This window comes from Poecilia mexicana, unplaced genomic scaffold (assembly GCF_051168715.1).
Source record: "Poecilia mexicana isolate PSO_F unplaced genomic scaffold, ASM5116871v1 scaffold_18, whole genome shotgun sequence".
Classification (NCBI taxonomy): Eukaryota; Metazoa; Chordata; class Actinopteri; order Cyprinodontiformes; family Poeciliidae; genus Poecilia; species Poecilia mexicana.
The window spans coordinates 9972850-9994957 of NW_028263387.1; the positions used below are offsets into that span (position 1 = coordinate 9972850).

The 22108-nt window shown below is 42.9% G+C and overlaps 1 protein-coding gene across 1 annotated transcript; it reads right to left on the bottom strand.

Moving 5' to 3' along the window:
• Positions 1 to 11174: 11174 nt before the first annotated feature.
• On the bottom strand, positions 11175 to 14302 carry LOC148154028 (uncharacterized). The gene is made up of 2 exons (XM_088016027.1): positions 13075 to 14302; positions 11175 to 11230 (listed from the first exon to the last, which is right to left on the bottom strand). Exons 1-2 carry the CDS (start codon positions 14300 to 14302, stop codon positions 11175 to 11177), a joined length of 1284 nt encoding a protein of 427 aa, XP_087872153.1.
• Between the last annotated feature and the right edge of the window lie 7806 nt (positions 14303 to 22108).

Consider the following 22108-nt stretch of genomic DNA (forward strand, 5'->3'; position numbering starts at 1 on the left):
ATTGAATTTATTTGGTAAATGCGCAGTAATTTGCCCAACAGGTGACGTTTATCTGATCGCAGCTTTGGTTTTCATTCACATCTCTTTTTTTTTTTTTTTTTTTCATTAACATATCGGCTTCGATCCAATAAATAAAACTGGAGCAATCTGAACAACCGATATTTATTGTTATATTGTTGCCATCTGTTTATGGTGGGGTTTTTAAAAGATGTTGAAACGTTAGTAAAGAAATGTGTCAGATAAATATCAGTTATCGACCATAACAGCAACATTAATATTGGATTTTTGTGTCGTTTATTATTGTTAGGAAGGTCTTTTCATATAAGCTCATTACTTTATGTGTGTTTTCATATTTATTTCCTGTCTTTTGTTCTCTATGAATTTGACTTTTGGCTCACATTTCAAGTCTTCCCAGCTCACTTTGTAGTTCCTTTTGTAATAGTCAGTCATCTTCTCTCTGCTCTCGGCTCTGTGTTTTCCTGCAGCTGTCCAGTATTCCTGTGATCAGGTGTCACTCCTCGGTATTCAGGCTTCCTTGTTGTCATCGTTCCTCCTTGGATTCTCCTGCTGCATTTCCTGCTCTCCTTGTGCCAAGACAAAAAGGCTTTCTATGCTAAATTCGTCACAACTCACCATGTTGTTCCCAGTTGACTCGCCTGCCTCACTAAACACAACATTCACAACAGGGCAGCAGGAATGTGCTGCTAGCAAACATCCCCACCAGTCACAGGCGCTTCAGGAAAATCTCACGCCAAGGTTTACAAAATACATCATTACAGAACCAGCTCCCATGTTTGAATCCTTGTTTACGTATTATAGCCCTTATGTTCAGAGTTGGATCCCTGATAACCGTCTTGTAACATCCCTTACGTCACCATCAGCTAATGTATTAGCCTTAGTGATGGTTTCTGAGTATGTGGTCCTTCCTTCTTCACCATCTTCTTTCTTGGGATTTGGAGGACGACATATATCGAGTTCAATGCGTGGACAGAAGTTACAAGAAGAAACTGTCTAAAGATCTTTCTGCAACGATGTGTGCCAGGATTTCCTACTTTTGCGACAACTTTAATGCCTTTCTCTGGGTGAAACTGTCAGATTGTTTTGGTCTAGACTGCGTGAAAAAGCCTCACAGGAGAAGACAAGCGTCCAAAGACGAGCATTTCTGTCCATGGCAGCCCAGAGGAAAAGTGGGAATAGTCGGTTCCCACCAGGAAATATTGAAAACATCAGAATTTATCACGACTGAGGTCTCAAACACACCAGAGTTTCTTCGTGTGCAGTTACAGCGACGATGTCATAGTGTTTGAAACCCACAAGGAGATCTCAGTGTCTCCAAACTAAGTCAACAACAAAGTCCCCAAAGCGGCATGAATTATTAGAGTGAAACAATGAGATTTAAAACATTTCTTATACCCTATGCGCCTCATTGTCCTATTTATTCCACCTCCACAGGACATGATGATCGGCAGGTAGAGAGCTATCGAATCTACAGTTTTATTTAGGAAAATAAAACTGTATCTATAAATAAAACTCTATCTATAAATCTTTGATTTATAGATAGACTGATAGTTTATTGACTTGTTACATTGGTGAATGAAGAAAAAGGTTCATAAATTATTGCTGCATCTCTTTCTGCAGCAATAATTTCCTCCTTGAAATGATTTTTTGTTGTTGTCTTGCCATAAATAATATGCTATATATAAATAATGTACAATCCAGATGGTTGATTGATGGTTAGTTGCTTATAACAAATTGACCTTTGAGAGAACAGCTAGACTCCTATTCATTCAAAACTTAAGTTTGTGTCAACATGCAACGTGAATTAAATAAATCAATAAGTAAATGTATCATTGATGCACAAATCGGTGTAAATAAAGGAAACACGAGCAAATCGTGTGCTGGCAAATATATTTTTTTGGTCTGATTTAAATGAAGTATGTGTCTGTTTTTTATATTTAGGTTACTTCTTCACTCTATATTTCTGTAAAAAAATACCAAGTGGTTTCAGTGTAAGAGGGATTTGTGGAGGTGGAGAAGGACTGTGGGCTCATTAAAGCATTGATTTATGTCTGGAGTGGCCTTAAAAAGACTTCAGGTTTTTTTAAGCTGGTTTGGAAAGCGTCTGTCACAAAGCCTGCTGCCGCTTTTCGGTCAACAGTGGCTTAATAAAGACGAGAAGTCAAAGAAAATCAGATCTGGGAAGAGCATCCTGAAAGGCCAGTTATTTAAACAAAAGCCTAAACATGAAGCTAACTGAATCATCACTAAAATCTGGAGATCATGTATCTAATACACACAGCGAGTCTGGAAGAAACTCACCCTTTCTGGGAAAATATTTTTTTTTCTCTATCAAGTGTTTCTGCTCTGATATGTTCATTTCTACCTCAGCTCCTCCAAACATCGCCTCAGCGTTTGAGCCCAGCTCTCTCTCTCTCCGGCTCTCTGAGTCACGGCGGCCCAGAGGTTCCAGTGTGTTTCCGTGAGTCACAGCCCGCTGGAGCAGCGCAGGATCACAGATGGCTGGCAGGGTGAGGAGCTGCTGCTGCTTATCTGCAACACTAGGAGTTCGTCCCGGTGTTCTCTGAGTCAGCACTCTGCTGAGCTCCCAGGTCTCGCTGACACCAAATTTACATTTTGTTCTTGCTTTCCCCGTCCCCTCTTGAAAAGACAGTTTGCAGTTGTGAGTTTAGTTCTCTCAGGCAGGAATCATGTAGATGAGTCAGTCAAAGGTTGACCACTGGTGCTGCAGAGCTGCAGGTTTTCAAGTTGAGCGACTTCCAGGAGCACAGAGGCGTGTTTTGATTGGCTGGTTCCAACAATTTGAAATAATTTTCGAATATCATGAACTTGATGTGCTAACTGAACATTGCAACGGAGCTCCTTAGGGTTCGTCTCTAAGCTTTCCACTGTCAACTTTTGTGTAAAGTTTTTGTTAATCCCCCATAAACAATTTTACAGTGTGTAAATATGAGAACTGTTGACGTTAATCTAAACATTTTAAGGTGCTAATATTACATAATCAGATGAATTGTAATCCCTATTTTGACCTAAAAGCCTCTCTGCCACTGAGGGTTACCTCGTTCACAGCAGCAGCGCACGCGCGCCACATGGTCTTGTTCTGCGGTCAACATGCAAACATGAATGAAAAAATGAGCGAGGAGAGTCAGACTGGTGTGTTTCATCAAATTTCACTGTAAAAAAACAATGCACCCTACTTATTGCTGTGATGAAGTATCCTCCCACCAAAACAGTCAGATTAGAGTCAACATTTCTAAATTACGTTTGAAACTAAATGACTTCCTTTAAACCTTCCTGATTACAAAAACCTGGTCAACTGAAATGTTTGGTTTGAGACGGTAAAACATTATTTTTAAACATTTTCAAGCTTTCAAATAATTGATTGTGATTAATTGTTGCTGTAGAGTGATTAATCCATTTCATATTTTTAATCGATTGGCAGCACTTCTGCATAAACTTATATAGCATTGTTGTATAGTGATAGCACAGTAGATTAAAGCATAAATAAAATTATATTGACTATTGGAAACAATGTAATAATGACCAACATGTCCATGTCAGAGTTTGACTGAACAGTATGAGAAAACATACCACTGTCAAGATACAAAACATGAAACATATAAACAACAGAAAGACATTACAGCAAAACCAGACCCAATCCTGTCCCAATAACTAATTTTACTGGACGATTAATTGTCACAGAAGTTATCGCGATAAACAATAATATTGTTGCTTTGAGGCCATTTTCAAGCAATATAACGGTAAAGGGGTAATAATGAATGAACACATTCTCCAAGATCAATAAACTTTACATTTTAATGAACATTTAACACTGGAACTGGAAGACATTTTAAATATCCAAAATAAAACAAGCGGAAACAGTCTTTGTAAACAGGGCTGTCTGAGACCAAAGCACCAAACTAAAGACTTTTATTATCCAGTTTTAGTTTAAAAAAAAATGTAAAGAGAGAGAGAGAAAAAAAAAAGATAGAAAAAAAGACATCATGCAAATTAAATTTGCTGAACTCATTTTAATTCATCATGCGATGAATTAATTTGTTTATTGTGATAGGCCTGACCAGGTCAGTGTAGAAACCTTCTCTCTGATTGCCTGTGTTTATAACACACTTTGGGGATCGTGCACACACACACACACATTTGCGTGGCTATCTTTGTGAGGACTTTCCATTGACTTCCATTCATTTCTACAGCCTAAACCTAACTTTTACCATTTTCCTAACCATCAGATACCTAACCCTAACCCCAACCAAAACTCAATTCACACCTTAGTTCTAACTCTGACCCCTGACCCAAAAACAGGGTTCCTCTTGTGGGGACCAAGCTCCGGTCCCCACAAGGAGCAAATGGTCCCCTCAACATAGTATGTGTCAGGAAAATCGTCCCCACAAGGTATTACAAACAAACGCACGCACACACACTCATGTAAAACAAACTTTATTCAGCACCATGGATAGCAACATGCTCTTTATTCCACTTGGCCCAGCTTGGTGAAGGACGGCTCCCCTCTCGTGTTGAACAGCAGCACAGTGAGGAGGAAAGCCTTGGCACTTTGGAAACTCCTCTTAACATTTCCAGTAGCTCCTCTGCAGACGTGCTGCTCGTCTTCTTGTTCTTTACAGACTCACTACACAGATCCACCTCCTCCACAATGTGCTCCTCTATAAATCGCTGGTGTGTTTCCTCTGCTGGTCTGATGCTTCTCACCAGATGTCTGCATGCACAGACACACGCAGACTCAGAGCAGCGTCTGCAGCCTCGGGCTCAGATCCACCATGTTGCATTCTGTGAGCTTACAAGAGTTTGTTCATCTTTTTGTAGAGTTGTCTTGCTTGGTTTTGGTCTCTTGTGATTTCAATTTGATGCTGTTTTTAATATTTATTGTGTGTCTGTAAATGTGTTTGTGGTTGGCCCCGCTCAGGAGTAAGAGCAGCACTACTTAAATCGTGTTTTTTACTCAAGCAAAAGTAAAAAATCTGCCATCCATGAAGTGACTGGAAAACTGATCAAAACATCAATAATTTTATATTTAAATATTACATAATCAGACCAAAATATAAAGTTATGCGGAATTGTTTTCAGTACTTTAAGGATACATATAAGTGACAGTATAATTACAAAATGAACTCAGGCGACAGAAAAAATAAAAATCAATTTCTTTCAATACCGTACAAAAAACTGCCTGTGTGTGTCTGGAGAATTTTTGGTCAAAACAAGAAGAAAAGAAGTTACTCACAATGAGTAGAGTCTTCAGAAATAGGTGATACTTTTTCCTCAAGTAAAAATAAAAAGTACAACGTAGTAAAAATAGTCCTATAAGCATTTTTTTCCCCTCAAAGAAGTAAATGTGACTGAGTAAATGTAGATACTTGCAACCCAACTCAGGTCCGTCCATCACTGACAAATGCATTTTTTCCCTTGCTCTCTGCATATAATTTATAAACTCTACCTTTTGAAGGTGACTAAGGTAACGATTCTCTGGGCACAGACCGGTTAGGACCCAAAACCAGACGGGAGCCCGGCAGAATCACGATCCAGTGGAGTATTTATTAAATGAAAATTGCTAGAGGCTAAAATGGAAATGAGGTCAAGCAAACCGGTTACATATTAATGAAAACCACAAGGGAGAGAAATTTACAGAATGTGGAGCAAAAGAATATAGCTTACAAAATAAAATAAAATTAACGCGGGGAAATGGGAAGCCCTAAGTAAACATGACAGAACAAAAGGTAATAAATAACAGAAGGGGAACAATGGGGCAAAACTCACATGAAAATGAACTAGAATAAAAGATATATTGGAGTGAAGGAACAGCAGACTGCTAAGACCTTTGATAACACTGACTTTGTTTTTTTGGTTTTTTTTTAACAAAATGTTTAGATATGTTCCCATAACTGTTCCCAGAAAGCCTCACTTTCCTTGCTGAATCCTGTGACGATAATTGATGGAGTCAGAAATGCAAACTCACGTTCCCGTCTCCTCGGATGCAAAGCGGGCGCCGAGTGACGACGGGTCTGGACAGCAGGTCGACCGATGAGGGGAGGAAGTGATGAGAGAATCCAGGACGAGAGCAAAACCAAACTCTGGCAGATTTCTGCCAGCTCCGATCATCCACGGCAGATGGTCGGGACTGCGATCAGGATTTCTGATTTTCACCAGAGGGACAGACCGATAAACAACCATCAGCTGATTATTTTTTTTTTTTGTATGTTCCCACCAGGCAGATGGGGAACAGAGAGCAGTTCTAATATATTCGACCTTTTAAATCACGTCCCTTACTAGTTGTGTGGGCCTACTCGTTTCATCTACAGATGCAGAGTTTCAACTAGAGGCTAACAAACACAAAAAAATGATAAACATTTGTTTTTCTCATTGAAATTAAGATATAATTTCAGTGGCAAACAAGTTAAACTGTTTGCTATTTGGCAAAATAATGAGCAAGAAACATTTGAGACTTTTTTTAGTACATTCCTCAAATTCAAAAGTTTTTATAAGTTTAACAAAAGTTCATACATTTGTTTTAGAGTTTGACAAAACCTTTGAAAATGATGCTGTGGTTATCATTTAGACTAATCTTTCCAAACATGACTTGATAAAAGTTTAAATAATTACAAAAAAGTATGAACAGAGCAGGTTCAACTACAAACAAAAACCAGAGGGGTGATGTAATAAGTGGAGATGAAACCAGGCTTTACCAGTTCACCCTGATTTTATCCTTTTCACGAAGACCAAATGACGGTGAGAGGAGGCACGGCTATTTCTGCGTTTGGGCGGCGATTTGATGAAGCTGTTCTCGGTAATTTTACTGTAGAAATATGGATTTCAAACGTTTAAATGACACGCAGCTTTTTATGAGCTCTGCGATGCTGTTAGAGCTCTGGTGAGGTTTGCATCACTGTTGGGGGGAAAACTGTTGGGGGGAAAAAACCCCCACAAAAAAACGAACCGTCATCCTGCTACTTCCTGTCGTCTTCTTCGTGGTTTTCGGTGATAGTAGCATCTGGCTGTTGATCACATAACTCGTGTTAGTGTTGCAGTTCTAAGAAATACATAAATTTTGATACAGCTGGAAAAAAACACCCATTCCTAACGTAAAAACGTTTTATGGAAAAACAGGAGGTTTTTCAAAACTACCACGTTTCCATTAAGTAAATTTATTTTTTGTAATTTTAAGTTGTGCCGTTATGCCAACCCACGCTTAAAGTCCACGCTTTTTTGGCATTTTACACTAATGAGAGGAAACTTTGCCGCTACAATACAGAAGCGACAAATAACATGGCAAACAATGCATTAGTATGTTTCCTAACCACTACTCTTGGCTAAAAATGTCACAATCACATCATTCAAGGAGTTGCTTATTCAAATGAACAACTTTAAACTTCTAAATGAACTGTAAGTCAATACTGCAACTGAATTAATCTGACAGCAGATTAATTCATACAACTTATTTTTATAACATCAATATTTACACAGAGCGTGATATTCAACCTTTCTTTATCAGCCAGTTTGATAAACCCCAGGCCTCTCTGTCCAACTCAGAACAACAACGACCTTCTCCTGTTAGCCTGGTCTGGAGCATGCTAGCTGCGCAGGATACGTCGTCATGGCAACGTATGAGCTAATGCTTTTGTGAAACCAAGTCGAGGCTTAATTCAGTCAGGATATGCGGGAAATCCCGGCTTAATCCGCCATCTTGGTTTTGTGAAACAAACAGAGTAGCTGACGAGGAAAACAGAAAGATCCCGAGGCAAACACTGAAGATCCGGGAGCTTAAATAGAGGGGCAGAGCGGAGCGGGAGGAACAGCCATTTGAAGTAATTAGAGGAAAATGAGAAACAGCTGAGGCGAACTGATTAACACACGGGAGCAGAACTGGGACTCAGACGCTACAAATCAAGCACACAGCTGCTCTGTGCTGAAATATGCTCAGGTTTTATTGACAGAGCATTCATTGGCTTCATTTTAGCCTGATCACATTAGCCTGGCTAAGCTAATGTCAGCTGTGTGATAGAAAATTACTAACTGGACACAATTTGGATATTTTCACGAAGATGTGTTCTCACCTTTAGTAGTTTACATATGAATGGCTGTGTGGTGAGGCTTTTTTGGGGTTGGTTGTGGTTTACACTGTTCTACAAGCTGTACACTAACTAGTGCAATATTAATAATGAAAAGGGGGCTGGAGTTAGATCAGATAATTGTGCAAAGTTTTAATGTGTAAGACAGTTTTATCTGATGATGCGTTGCCATTTTACCTTTGTTAGTAAAATTATTTTAAAAGTGAGAACTATTAATTAAAAATTTAAGTTTTTTTGGAGGGGGGTTTACCCATGCCATGTTAATTTTTATAACATTTCAAGAAAAGGGGCAACTAAAGGGAGAATTTCTTAAGCCCTCAAATTCAGTACAAGTACAGATGTTAGCTGCCAATGCGACAGATATTGCTCCTTAGCGTGATAACATATAATTATATTTTTAGGGGTTAATTTATGGGATTTAAAGCTGCGGTAGATTTATAAAAATCTATGTTTTTCTTATTTGTTAAAACTCACTATGTCCTGTCAGTATCATAAGTGATATAATCTGTGAAAAAAAGTTAATTATCTCCTCTGCCTCTACCCAGTGCTGCTACTGCCAATTGCAGAAATTCTCAGCTCCCAGTCGGAAACAACCAATCAGATCCAGGGGGAGGGTCTTATCGGTGTCAATCATGCTGATGGATGCACCGCTAACACCCTTTTTCCCTTGCACCATTTTTCAATCTCCAGATTACTGGGTCAGTGCTAAAGATCACCGTTTTCTCTGTAGCTTTGAGAAAAGCAAACCGAAAAAAAAAAAAAAAAAAAGTCAAATGTGCAACAAAATACACAGGGAAGTTATCATTTTAAGAGTTTATTTTTTTGAGAGAATAACATTACATCGTTAAATCATCTCCTACTCATGCCTGTTTGCTGAATATAAACCGGAAGAAAGTAAACTGCAGTTTTAATTTTAAAATCTAATTATTGTCAGTGTCAGAGAAATGTTTGGTTAGAAACTATTTTCTGACGGCTGAAGCGCTGAGAGGAGCCTGACGTTTCTAATCGATGAGGTGCAGGAGGAAGAGGAAAGAAATTACATGCTATTAAGTGATTCATGTGCTTCAGCGCCCGACCTGATTATTCATCACATTCGGCGGAGAGACATAAGTAAAGTGGGATATGTTTATATATTCGTACATATAAATTCGTACTAGAATGTTCCTGCACAGGCACAAAATGCAAATCAGAAGCACCTGATCCTCGTTCGAGGCTTCCGGCGGCTGAATCCACCTAAAAGCCTCCTCCATCAGCCCCGTTGTTTACCAAGATTAAGAGATTCATCCGCCCCCTTGCAGTGCATCGCGCTCTGACCCTGTGCCCACACAGGGCAGAGCTCTGATCTAAAATAAAACTAAAGCTTCGTTATCAGGCGAACGGATCCTGCCTGCTTGGTGTCCAAGCGAGAGGAAGAGAGAAACCTTCAAGGGAAATGCATCATTTCATTTTTCAGAAACCGATTCCAAGGTGTTTGTATGCAGAAAGTCAGTCTGAAAGGAGTGCAGTGAACAGAATATTGATTGCTTTTTTTTATTTCGTGAACAGCCAAAATGCAAAGACGCGTGTCATTTTTATTTTTTTTTTTACATGCATTCGGTAAAGTCTGGTTTCGTCTGCGTGCATCGGCCGCGTTCTGCTGACTGACGGAGTCAAATTAACGCTCAGTGCCTTTAAACCTCCGACTGAAAGAGCGGAGAGTGGAGGCTGGGGTTGAGCACAGAAACAAAGAGCATGAGAAATTAGACCAACGTTCCCCTTTTGAAGTCTCTGGATGTCGATATTTGAAGCAGCTTCGCTTTGATTCCACTAATCATCAAATGTAAATCAAAGCACATGTAACAACCTCCACCTTTATTGGCTCCCCACGTAAAGATGTGTAAAAGCCTTAAAATTAACCGACTTTTTATTGCAATAGCATGATCTCGTGTGTTGAGTTGTATTTTGAAAAAAATAAAAATAAAATTACATTATGAATTAATGTTTCCGTGGGATGCTAGTATGATACAAAGTCTGATATCGCTCAGCCTCTCTTCAAAAGACAAGAGGACATATTTATTTCTGATAAGGGAAATTTATAATTCATAATATAATGCAACACCTGAAACTAATGTATTATTGCATAATGTTAAAAAAAAAGAGAGAGAGAAAAAAGTTCATTCTGTTCTAATGTCAGAAAAAGATTTGTGGGTTTGGCTCATTTATGAGGGTAAAAAATATGACAAAAGATAGACAGATTTAGGTCTTTTTTTTTTTTTAAGAAATGCCATAAAACCCCAAAAACAAAACAAACAAACACGGAACTGGAAACTAATTAACTAAACGTAAGGTTTGACATGTTTTATGTCAGTCTATCTCTTCATCAAATGCGACGATTTAGAGGGATAAATCACTCTAACACTGATATTTCTGAGCTGAAGAAAACCCATAAGGACAGGATTTGAACCCAGAACCTTGGTTCTGAAAGGAAACAGTGCTGCCAATTGCATCCCCGAGCAAAAACACAAACGCAGAAGCATCGGTCTCTTTCATGCGAGTGGCATGCTGCGTGCGTCTTCGCAGCAGGACATAATCCATCCTGTTCCAGGGAGACGGGCAGTAATCTATGCAGGGGACACACACCGACTAGAAAAGTGATGCAAGCCCAGCTCAGAGGATGAATGTGTGCTGGTTTTATGGACCGTCCGCTCTCCTCGCTGCGCCTCGTAAAGACTTGTCCCGTCACACTCACTAAATCAGAACATCACTGAACAGTAGCTGAGCTCATTTTAAGGGCAACACATCGTTGCACTTAAAAACGACGTGTTGATTAAGAAAATTTCACCAGACTCAAAAAGTCATCCAAAGTTTTCAAGTATGGCTGTATCGTTGTTTTTCTTCTTCTGCTGCTGTTGATGTGAGTCACCGTTTTCTCAGTTTTGTCTCGGTGGCCACCGTCTGACTGGGAGGAGTATTGCTCCTGTTTGACCACAGAGACAATCTGCATCCATTTTTTGTGGCGCTGCAAAACGAGACAACGCTACACAAAACTCTGTGACTGAACAGACGCTGGAGCACGGAGGATTAGGCTTCATCAGTCAGCTGGCTCACCGTCTTATCAACGGGCACTGCAGGTTCTTCTGTTTAACAAGTCATGTCTTACACTCCAAACATCATTAAAGGTTAAAACGGCCTTCGTGGCGCTGTATGAATCCACAATCTCTGTACATTTCCAGGACTGAGCGCAGCTTCTGCTAAATTTTGCAGTGACGTTCTCGAATCATATACCTAAAATAATAGCCTAAGTCATTTAAGTGTTGCTAATAGTGATTAAAAATGTAATAAAAAAAAAATCACCACCTCCTCCTTGAGACGAAAAAAAGATTTAGGTCATTATTTTAGGAAGGTGACCATAAATACCTCAGACTCAAGGTCAAATTAGGCCCACAATATATATTTCAGTGGTCCTCTATTCTCTAGAGGTTAGCGTTGCTGTCAGTCAGTTGCTACGGCAACGAGTCTGTGTATGCAGCACAGCCAACACAGCAAGAAAAGAAGAAGAATATGAGAGGTTCTGAGCTGCTCTTCAGCCATTTGTCTGCGTTATTTTCCCTTCGCTGTGGCGCAACAGAATCATCTTTCTGTCCTCCAGCGAAGTTTTTTGATGTAAACAGTAACATGCGACATAACTATAGTGCTAATAATAAGTTAAATCAACAAATTTCAATCATGAAGCCTGGAAAGATGCAGAATGAGGTATGGTGTCTCTGACTTACAAGGGTTTTTTTTGTTTGTTTTTTTGTCTCAATTTCTGCATGTTTTGCCTCCTGTGACTATGAACTTTACATGTAAATTAAGAGCACAATAGATGATATGCACTGAAATTGACTCCCACAGTTTAACTCAGAAAACCTCTGGCTTTTCTTCTTTTCAACATAACGAGGGGGCTGTCATGATTCGTGGTTGTGAGTGGTGAGGGAGACGCCGGGGAACCCAGGTAGTCATGATGAAAAGTAATAATTTAATGAAAAAACCAGGAGGAACAACTGAAAATCTCTGGCAGCACAGGAACAGACACAGACGTGAGACACGACGAGGATCCGACAAGGAACACTGACAACAGGAGGGACTAAATACACAGGGAGGGTAATCACAGGAACGACACACAGCTGGGATCAATCAAGACAGAGACTCAGGGGAAAACAGGACTAGACAGACAGAAACTACACAGAAAACACAGATCCTAACAGTACCCCCCCCTCAAGGGGCGGCTACCAGACGCCCTAACAGAAAAGTCCAAAAACCAAAACAACCCAGCAGGGTGGGCGGAGGGGCGACGGCAGGAGGGCCAGAGTCCAGAAAACAGTCCAAAACAGGAACAGAAAACAGTCCGGGGGCCGCCCACGGCACAGGGGGCGAAGCTTGGGCCGCGGTGGGCGGCCTCTTCAACGCAGGAAGCGAGGAGGCGGGTCCGGCGGTCTCCTCCGCCGGCGCAGGAAGCGAGGAGGCGGGTCCGGCGGTGTCCTCCGCCGGCGCAGGAAGCGAGGAGGCGGGTCCGGCGGTGTCCTCCGCCGGCGCAGGAAGCGAGGAGGCGGGTCCGGCGGTCTCCTCCGCCGGCGCAGGAAGCGAGGAGGCGGGTCCGGCGGTCTCCTCCGCCGGCGCAGGAAGCGAGGAGGCGGGTCCGGCGGTCTCCTCCGCCGGCGCAGGAAGCGAGGAGGCGGGTCCGGCGGTCTCCTCCGCCGGCGCAGGAACCAGAGACGTGGAGCCGGGTCCGGCGGTCTCTTCCGCCGGCGCAGGAACCAGAGACGTGGAGCCGGGTCCGGCGGTCTCTTCCGCCGGCGCAGGAACCAGAGACGTGGAGCCGGGTCCGGCGGTCTCTTCCGCCGGCGCAGGAACCAGAGACGTGGAGCCGGGTCCGGCGGTCTCTTCCGCCGGCGCAGGAACCAGAGACGTGGAGCCGGGTCCGGCGGTCTCTTCCGCCCACGCATGACGAGGACCCTCGGAGGCTCAGGTGGGCCGGCTGGAAGGCCGGCTGGAGGGCCGGCTGCAGGCTCCGGAGACTCGGGAGAAGGGACCAAGTCAGCAAACTCGGGAGGAGGGGGCACTAGAAACTCTGCCGGCTCAAGGGGCGGAGTCTCGGGGGGAGCAGACTCTGGAAACTCGGGGGGAGCAGACTCTGGAAACTCGGGGGGAGCAGACTCTGGAAACTCGGGGGGAGCAGACTCTGGAAACTCGGGGGGAGCAGACTCTGGAAACTCGGGGGGAGCAGACTCTGGAAACTCGGGGGGAGCAGACTCTGGAAACTCGGGGGGAGCAGACTCTGGAAACTCGGGGGGAGCAGACTCTGGAAACTCGGGGGGAGCAGACTCTGGAAACTCGGGGGGAGCAGACTCTGGAAACTCGGGGGGAGCAGACTCTGGAAACTCGGGGGGAGCAGACTCTGGAAACTCGGGGGGAGCAGACTCTGGAAACTCGGGGGGAGCAGACTCTGGAAACTCGGGGGGAGCAGACTCTGGAAACTCGGGGGGAGCAGACTCTGGAAACTCGGGGGGCTGAAGCAAACGCCGCCTCGGCGCGGGAACCGGAGGCAGCGGGGACAGACGCTGCCTCGGCGCGGGAACCGGAGGCAGCGGGGACAGACGCTGCCTCGGTGCGGGGACCGGAGGCAGCGGGGACAGACGCTGCCTCGGTGCGGGGACCGGAGGCAGCTGCAGGCGGGGCCCAGGGGCCGGGACCTCCGGCGGCTCAGGGCTGCGGTGATGGCTTTGCCCAGGGGCCGGGACCTCCGGCGGCTCAGGACGGCGTCGACGGCGTGACCGCGGGACCGGGATCTTCGGCGGCTCAGGGCGGCGGAAACGGCGTGACCCAGGGGCCGGGATCTCCGGCGGCTCAGGGCAGCAGTAACGGCGGGGTCCGACTCCCGGCGGACAGAACGCCAGCCGAGTTCCCACCCAGGGATTCTGGCTGGCTGGAGCTCCGCCACAGAACTCCTCCGCTCTAGGTCCCCGCCGCCGCCTCCGTCGCGGCCCGCGTTGCCTGGGTGCGTCGAGGTCCGAGGCGAGACCAAGTTCCTCCAGCAGCAGCGGAGAAGGCAAGATCTCTACGTCTTTGTAGAGATCCCATTGAGCCAACTCCAACTGCTGCTGGAACCAAGCCTCGCTCCCCCACACGCTGGCGTCCTCACCTCTTTTCTGGTCGGATCCTACTGTCATGATTCGTGGTTGTGAGTGGTGAGGGAGACGCCGGGGAACCCAGGTAGTCATGATGAAAAGTAATAATTTAATGAAAAAACCAGGAGGAACAACTGAAAATCTCTGGCAGCACAGGAACAGACACAGACGTGAGACACGACGAGGATCCGACAAGGAACACTGACAACAGGAGGGACTAAATACACAGGGAGGGTAATCACAGGAACGACACACAGCTGGGATCAATCAAGACAGAGACTCAGGGGAAAACAGGACTAGACAGACAGAAACTACACAGAAAACACAGATCCTAACAGGGGCGGCTGCTTCCAGCGTGAGGGCGATGACAGGACCTCTCACTCTGACTGCAGACACTTTTAACAAAAAAGACCTGCTGATAACCGGAGCAGCTCATGTTCAGCGATCATGTAGCGCATGTTGGGTGTCTGGCATATTTTCATGTAAACGTACGTCTTTGTGCGACGTCCCCACGCGGCTGAAACCTCTCAGTCGCTCAGCAGTCGGGGAGCGGAGGAGCGTCTCCACTTTCCCAGACTTGTCAAAGAAAATAGCGGGCGCTCTGCTGCGGCGCTCCGTTCTCTGAGAGGTCTGCAGGGACCGGGCTGGGTTTTAACGGGAATCCCTCTCCCTGCTCATTATCAGCCGCTCGGCTTCACTTTTACTCTCCACTTCATCTGCTGTCTCTCTCACTCCAGCTTTTTTTTTCCCTTTTTCACAGGCAGCACGTCTGTCTTCACAAAACACGGATTTTGCTTCTGCTGCAAAAGGAGCTGACAAATTTAAGGGAGGCGGAGGGGGGGTGGAATAAAGAATGATGGAAATTAAAATCCTGAAAAGGTGTCTGCAGGCTTGACGCTTTTCCTTCTTTCTCCCTGTAAATTTCTCTCCTCCCCCAAACCTCCAATTTTGACACAGCAGAGGGGAAAAGCTGTGCCAGCAGGGGACTGTGTCTTTCATGGAGCAAGAGTTCATCCTTCTCTGCCACCTCGTTTCAATAATGCAGCAGCCTTAAGCTTCCCACCATGCATCATTCAGAAGACTCGAGTCTTACTTCGCTTTCTGACTTCTCTGCAGCAAAAAGCCCCGGAATCAGAGCCCTGCTTTGTCTCCTGCAATCCAGACATTTTTTTTTTTTAACAGCCAAAACAAATCTTTGAATTAATTTTACTTGGCAGAAAAAAGCATCTGTGGAGATCCGCGGACAGAATGTGTGTGTTGTGCAATATGGAGCAACAGGGATCCGACCAATTTCAGCTCTTGTTTACTTACGGAGTGGGAAGATACAGACGAATAACCAGTTGATCTGAAGTTATCGTGAAATGCCTTCCTGAAGCGACTATTTAAAGAATGCTTTTCACATCATGACCATTGCAATAATTTAACGAACTAACACCATTAGGAAGGCAGCAAGCAGTTCAGAGATAAAGTTCGATATCAAGGTTTAAACATCAACAAAGTTGTGGCAGCATCATGCTGCGGGGATGCTGTTCTTGAGCAGGAACAGGGAGATTGGTCAAAACTTATAGAGATATAAATTTGAGCTAAATAAACGGTAATCATGTCAAAGAACCTGTTGAAGAATGCAAAAACACAAAATCTTACCAAAGTATTTTTGATCTAGTTTCTGCTGCAAATATCTTAGTACAGGTGAAACAGACAAAACTAACTTTTCAGCCAGATCAGAGCTCGTTTTAAGCTGATAACTCCTTAATGTGGATGAAAAAGTTCTACTTTGCTTAACGAGACATTTTTCCCATATCATAAGTGAAAGTAGTTCCATTTCCAATTTGCACAACATTTTTTCAATCTTCTGCTAATGTCGATAAAACACAATTTTGAAATTCCATTAAATAAGAATTTGAAATTGAACTCACACATGAATTAGCTTATTCACACGATAACTCATTAAAAATCATGAAGGCGAATCATGTAAACACTCACAGGAGACATATCCATGTTTCAGTCGCGGCGATGGCGGCGCTCATCATCCATCATTAGACGAGACGTCGGCGTCTCAATCAGGCGCTGGAGCGACAAGCCCCTATATTGCCTTATACCCGGGAGTGGCTACATACTGAGCTCTGGAAAACATTAACAAAGCACTTAGTTTCTCTGATTTTACGTTTATGTTTGAGTAAATTGAACATTGTTCTTTTATTCTATGAACTAATGACAACACGTCTCTGAAATTACAAGCAAAAAGTTAGTATTTATTTGCAGAAAACGAGAAAGAAAAAAAGATGCAGTGCTTTCAGACCTCTAGTAGTGCAAAGAAAACAAGTTCATATTCAATTAGAAGCAACAATACTAACGTTTTAACTCAGGAAGAGTTCAGAAATCAATATTTAGTGAAACAACCAGGAGGTTTTCAATGAGGCTCAGTGCAGTGAACTCTACATTTTTCCAATATGCAGCATTTTGGAGAATTTGTAGACGGTGATTTCCCCAAAAGAGCAATGAATTCAACAGTTTTAAAGGACAAACTCAACTTGTGGTGAATGGTGCGATGCAGTGAGAATTAGCTGCACTTTGTCCAAGGAGGTCAGTGTCTATAAATGAGAGCCAAAAAAGTGTTTCCACTTCAATTTTGTGAAAAAATACCCATTTCTGTGTGGCTGGAAACTCCACCTCATCCTAACACAAAAACATCTTGAAAAACGTTTAGTTTTTATCAAAGCAAACAAATTCATCCTCCTCATTCCAATTTGTGAAATTTTCAGGGCAATGGAAAGCTAGCGTTGTGTACCTGACGCTAATCAAGTGTTTTCAAGTAGTGTATGCTTTCTTTCTTTTTTTTTTTTTTTTTTTTTTTAAATCTTTTTGTCTTCTGAGCCGTTTGTTTTTGGTCGTTCAAGACCCCGAAGAGCTCATTTGAGAAACCCGAGACGCGAATGAAAGGGCCGGGTTATTGAGTTATCGAACAGAGCGCCTCAGCGCTCCCTGTTTGGGCGGCGAAATGAAGCGGCCGTCCCAAACCGTCTGCAGAGCAAACCGCCCCAGAGAGCCGCAGTCACGGACCGAGAAAGCAGACGAGCATTACGGGAGGAGAGACGAGGGACGTAACCTGACCTCTCCCCTGCTTTGCTTTTCACATTAAAGATCTACTCTCAGCTCCTTCTCGTGCCCCACTCAGACTGGTAAACACACACACACACACACACACACACACACACACACTGCTTCGTTTCTGAAAAACAGCCTTCAGAATTGGATTACAAACTCTGAATGCACTCGGTTCCCCTCTGTTGGGCTCCGTCTCCATCCCCTGCTGGGACTAATGGGCCACAAAAACGCGCACACACACACTAGCCCTCCTAATTGGTGGCCTGTGCCCTGATTACATGTCCAAATATATTCATGTGCTGCCTTTGTGTCTCCCTGAAGATTCCCCCCGCTTGAATGTGGATGGAAACCGAGAACGTGTTCCTGATGGCGGCGAGCTTGAGTCTGAACCTGACCCTGTTCTTCAGCGCGGGGGGCTGGAGACTTTTACACACACACACACACACACACACACACACACACACGCGCACACACACACACACACGTTTGCATGGCTATCTTTGTGGAGACTTTCCATTGACTTCCATTCATTTCTAAAGCCTAAACCTCACCCTTTCCTAACCCTAACCACTACATAGCTAACCTCAATCAAAACTCAGTTCACACCTTAGTCCTAAATCTAACCCCTGACCCAAAAACAGCGTTTCCCCTTGTGGGGACCGTAGCCTGGTCCCCACAAGCAGCAGTGGGTCCCCACAGCGTAGTATGTGTCAGGAAAATGGTTCCCACAAGGTATTACAAACACAAACACACACACACGCACACACACAGACGTGGTGTTGAGCTCAGTTCTTGTCTAGAAAAAAAACAACAATCTGCTGCTTCGGTGTTGCTGCTTCTTCAGAGTCCAGATGGACAATAACTCAGACTAATGACAGTTTCCCTACTGAAACATTAAAATCCAGCGCATTAAAAGCCTCTCTCTCTTTATAAATACAAAACTTTCCGCTTTAGTTCACGTCTGCTTTACTAAATTCGCTTTGACACACGAACCAGAGATGTGCAATTAGATGTTTTATTCATCTTGTCATGCCTCCCGTACACGCAGGTTGCAGCTCGGCCCGGCAGATGGTTTGCTACAATCGGCCATCTGGAAAGTTGTTGAAAACTATCGCGTTGATGAGGTCGGACATTAAATAGATTGACTGGAGAGGTGATAGCAGAAGTCGTACGTCTAACGCCAGAAAACTTTCACAAAGCCAGCTGACAGAGTCGCTACGTTGTGACTTTGCAGTCCTTGTTGTCGTCTCTTGAGCAGATCTTCTTCTGTTGTGGCAGGTAAACCGGTTTGTTGCTGCCATTGAAGCTAATAAATTAACGTGTTGTTTCTAAGGGAGATGAATCTAATATTTGACAAAAGTGTATTGTTCTCATAAGTCGCCCGGCCGTGACGCTTTCTGTTGACAAACCAAATATTCAGTCGTCCTAAAGATAATGAAAGACAGTCGCACTCAGATTGTACTTCTAGTTGGTTAAAAGTTTCAACCAGTTGCATTAAGTCTGATTTTGTATACATCACTCCAGGATATGTCATTATTTGCCCCTGAATTTCCCATAAAAATTACAGATCTGTAACTCAGCAACCCAAGGTTTAACAGTCCCACATAAGTTTTATTGTTGTAATTCCAAAATGTTGTATTGAGTGAAACACAAACCTCAGAATCAAACATAGAACAAAAGCTCTAAAGTTTTGTCAGTAAGAATTTAGTATTGTGACGATAAAAACTATTTATTACTTCTTTTTTAGGTAACTGTATGGCTGTGACTGTGTAGCACATCAATTATAGCCTCACAAACACAAATGCTGCTCTTGAGAAAACATACACATTCATAACACGCTTCTTTGGGACGCCAGTCACATAAATAAGTCTGATCTGTATCACCAAACTGCACACAGTAGCTGCTTTTGACCATATTTTCAAGTTTATTGAAAACAGTACAAAAATAATCCCGACAACACAGACGGTTTTGAGTTGTTGTTTTTTTTTAAACAATTGGAATTTATCGTGACAACGATAAATCAAAAATGATGACAAATTTTATCACGATAAACCTAAAACCGCCATTCTGCGTTCATCCATCCAGCTAATCTTCCTTCCAGGATCCACTTTTAGACCCTAAACTCCACATAAATCCAATTTATTCATAGTGAATGTTTGTATTTGTTCTTTGGAGAGAAATGGACGCTTCAGAGCTTATAAAGATGGTTTCTCTTCTATCAGATATAGTAAGTTTCACAAAGCACAGCTCCTTCCCAAAGTCGCCCGTGTGTCGTCGTTTGCACAAACCAAACTGGACTTTTCCAACAAATTACAGAACATCACCTGTCATTCTGTCCATCTATAAAAAAAAAAAGCTAACTCCTGTCAGCGTGCCTTTGCTTCAAATCTCCATAAATAAAATCCACAAACCAAACAGCGTCTGGTAAAGCAGCACGCTGGACTGTGTCCAAAACACGGTGTTGCTCACATTCCCCTGCATCACATTTCTGCCGTCGCTCAAAGTGTTGCTCTTCCTCAACAAATCAGAAGGATGTTTCAAAGCCCTCAGATTTACAGCAACAAATCTGTGTCATGAATCACCCGGGCCTGCAGTTCCCCCTGAGCAGAAAATGAAATAAGAATCTGTGACACTGGCGTGTAATTTATAACGCAAGATATTTCCATATGAAATAAAATATTACAGTGGATACTCCATTTTGAAGTAAGTTATTATGTACCGGTAGTTTGTGCGCCTGTACTTTTTTATTTACTCATTTGAGATCCGTGAACAGTGGTGTATGCGCTGTTTTCTCTTTTTATTATCATTAACCTAAGTTTCCTTTAAACTTATCAGTTTTATCCCTGACCTAATTCGTGCGTTTCCAATTGAAGTGAATTAAAGTTTGTAAAAGTGAGGGAGGAAAAAGATTGTAAAGGCATAAAAACATTTCTCTGTAAATGTTTCAGCTCTATATTAGTCCTTCCATTACTTCCCCCTTTTCTGCTGCGTCCATCTGTCAATTAGCGGCGGTGACTCATCGTGACAGATTAATTAGCCAAGAGTCGGAACAGGACTTAATCATCGAGAGGTGCGATTGTCGTGCTGTCGTCGCTCGCTTCACACTTCCCTCGCTTCAACCTCTCGATACATAAAGACGGCTTCGGCATTTTCCTGCCAAACCGACACACAAGAACACATCTACCTACCTACCTACCGTCTCGGTCTGTGAAGGCGACCTGACGGGGCTGGTTTTATGTAACGAGCTTCTGGAACCGTCTGGGAAGATGGCGGCGCTGATGTGGGCCTTTAATTTGTCCGCTGTGTAGGCGTGGAGAAGGACAGATGTGGGTATTGTTTCTCGTTGTAATAATATAATGAAAATGTCTGATATTGCAGCTTATTATGAAGTTAAACCGTGTTATGGTTGTTGAAGCGTAATTTACAATCATTAGCAGTCACGTGGTAAATGTAATTCATAAGCTAGTCAAGTTTAATTTGTTTTTCTATTTTAGGGAGTCTGAAAACTGCCACAAGTTCCTCTTGGGACTTTTTTCCACAATGGCTCTTAATAATTATGGCTGAAAATTATTATTTTTAAAAACTTATGCTGCTAAGCATAGATTTTTAAACTATTTCAGTTGTTAGCAATTTTTCAGTTTTTTTTTCTTTTAATACTTTAATTGCATCATTTCCACAACAGAATAACGCTAAAAGTACCAACAATAATTTTATACACGATTTTCTTGTGCTTTTCTTTTGCCAATATTAACATCAATATTTCTTTTTGCAAAACAAAAAAAAGTTGTTTTCCTGTTTGTCAAAATCAAAAAGTGGAAATAAAATGTTGGTTCTTTAGAAATAACAAATTTCCCTTAGTAGATATATATCAAAAATTAAAAATTGTCTTTTGTCAACAGGTCATGTAACACCTGAGGCTCTAAATGAGTTTTATTCAGCTGGACTGGGAGCAAAAACGGCTCTTTGAGTGGTAAAGGTTGCAGAGCCCTGTTCTAGCTGATCCAAATGATCACTGCGCCGGCTGCTGAAGGTGCTCACAGCGGTAAAATGAATTTCTGTTACAATAACAATGAGCATAATCGTCACATGTAGTGTGGAAATGGGCGATTGCAGCGATAAATCCTCAGTTATCACGCAGGTTTACCGGTTTATGGTCTCTCTCAGCTTGAGTGCTTTGGCCTCATGGCCCGCAGTCTGCATAATGCCGATTGGTCTCACTGCTGTCATCATCGCTTTGGGAACATCTGGCTAAATCCAAATCTCTGTCGAACATACGGGATGAAGATATTTCCGTCAGGAGCCGGTGGAAAACATTAAACCTAACCTGGATTTATATTGTGACCAGACCTTGAGTGAATATATGGCGTATATTTGATTTAGAGTCAAAAATAACCCATAAGCTTGTGAAACCATTGATTCCCAAAATGGAAAAGCAAATTTAGATTGCACTTTTCTGACAAAAAAAAGGCAGTCATCGCACTTCATACGTAGGAAAATGCTTGATTTTACCAATAAGCAGCTGGAGTAGCATCACTTTTCTTTCCTCCGTGTCTGAGCCAAATGAAGAAAAGATGAATGCTCGACTGCATTTTCCCTCTGAGTATTTTACCTTCTTCTCTTGTAAGTGTGGTGAACTTGATGTGACCTTTTAGGCCTAAACAACTTGTTGGTGTTGGGGGTCTAAAAGAGAACTGAAAAGTGTTTTTATGTCAACTTTAGGTGAAAGAAAATTGTAAAATAAGT

Coding starts and splice junctions, on each gene's coding strand:
- LOC148154028 (XM_088016027.1), bottom strand. CDS start 14,302: ATGACAGTAGGATCCGACCAGAAAAGAGGTGAGGACGCCAGCGTGTGG. Junction 11,231..13,074: donor TCCGAGGGTCCTCGTCATGC/GTGGGCGGAAGA, acceptor CTTGTTAAACAG/AAGAACCTGCAGTGCCCGTT.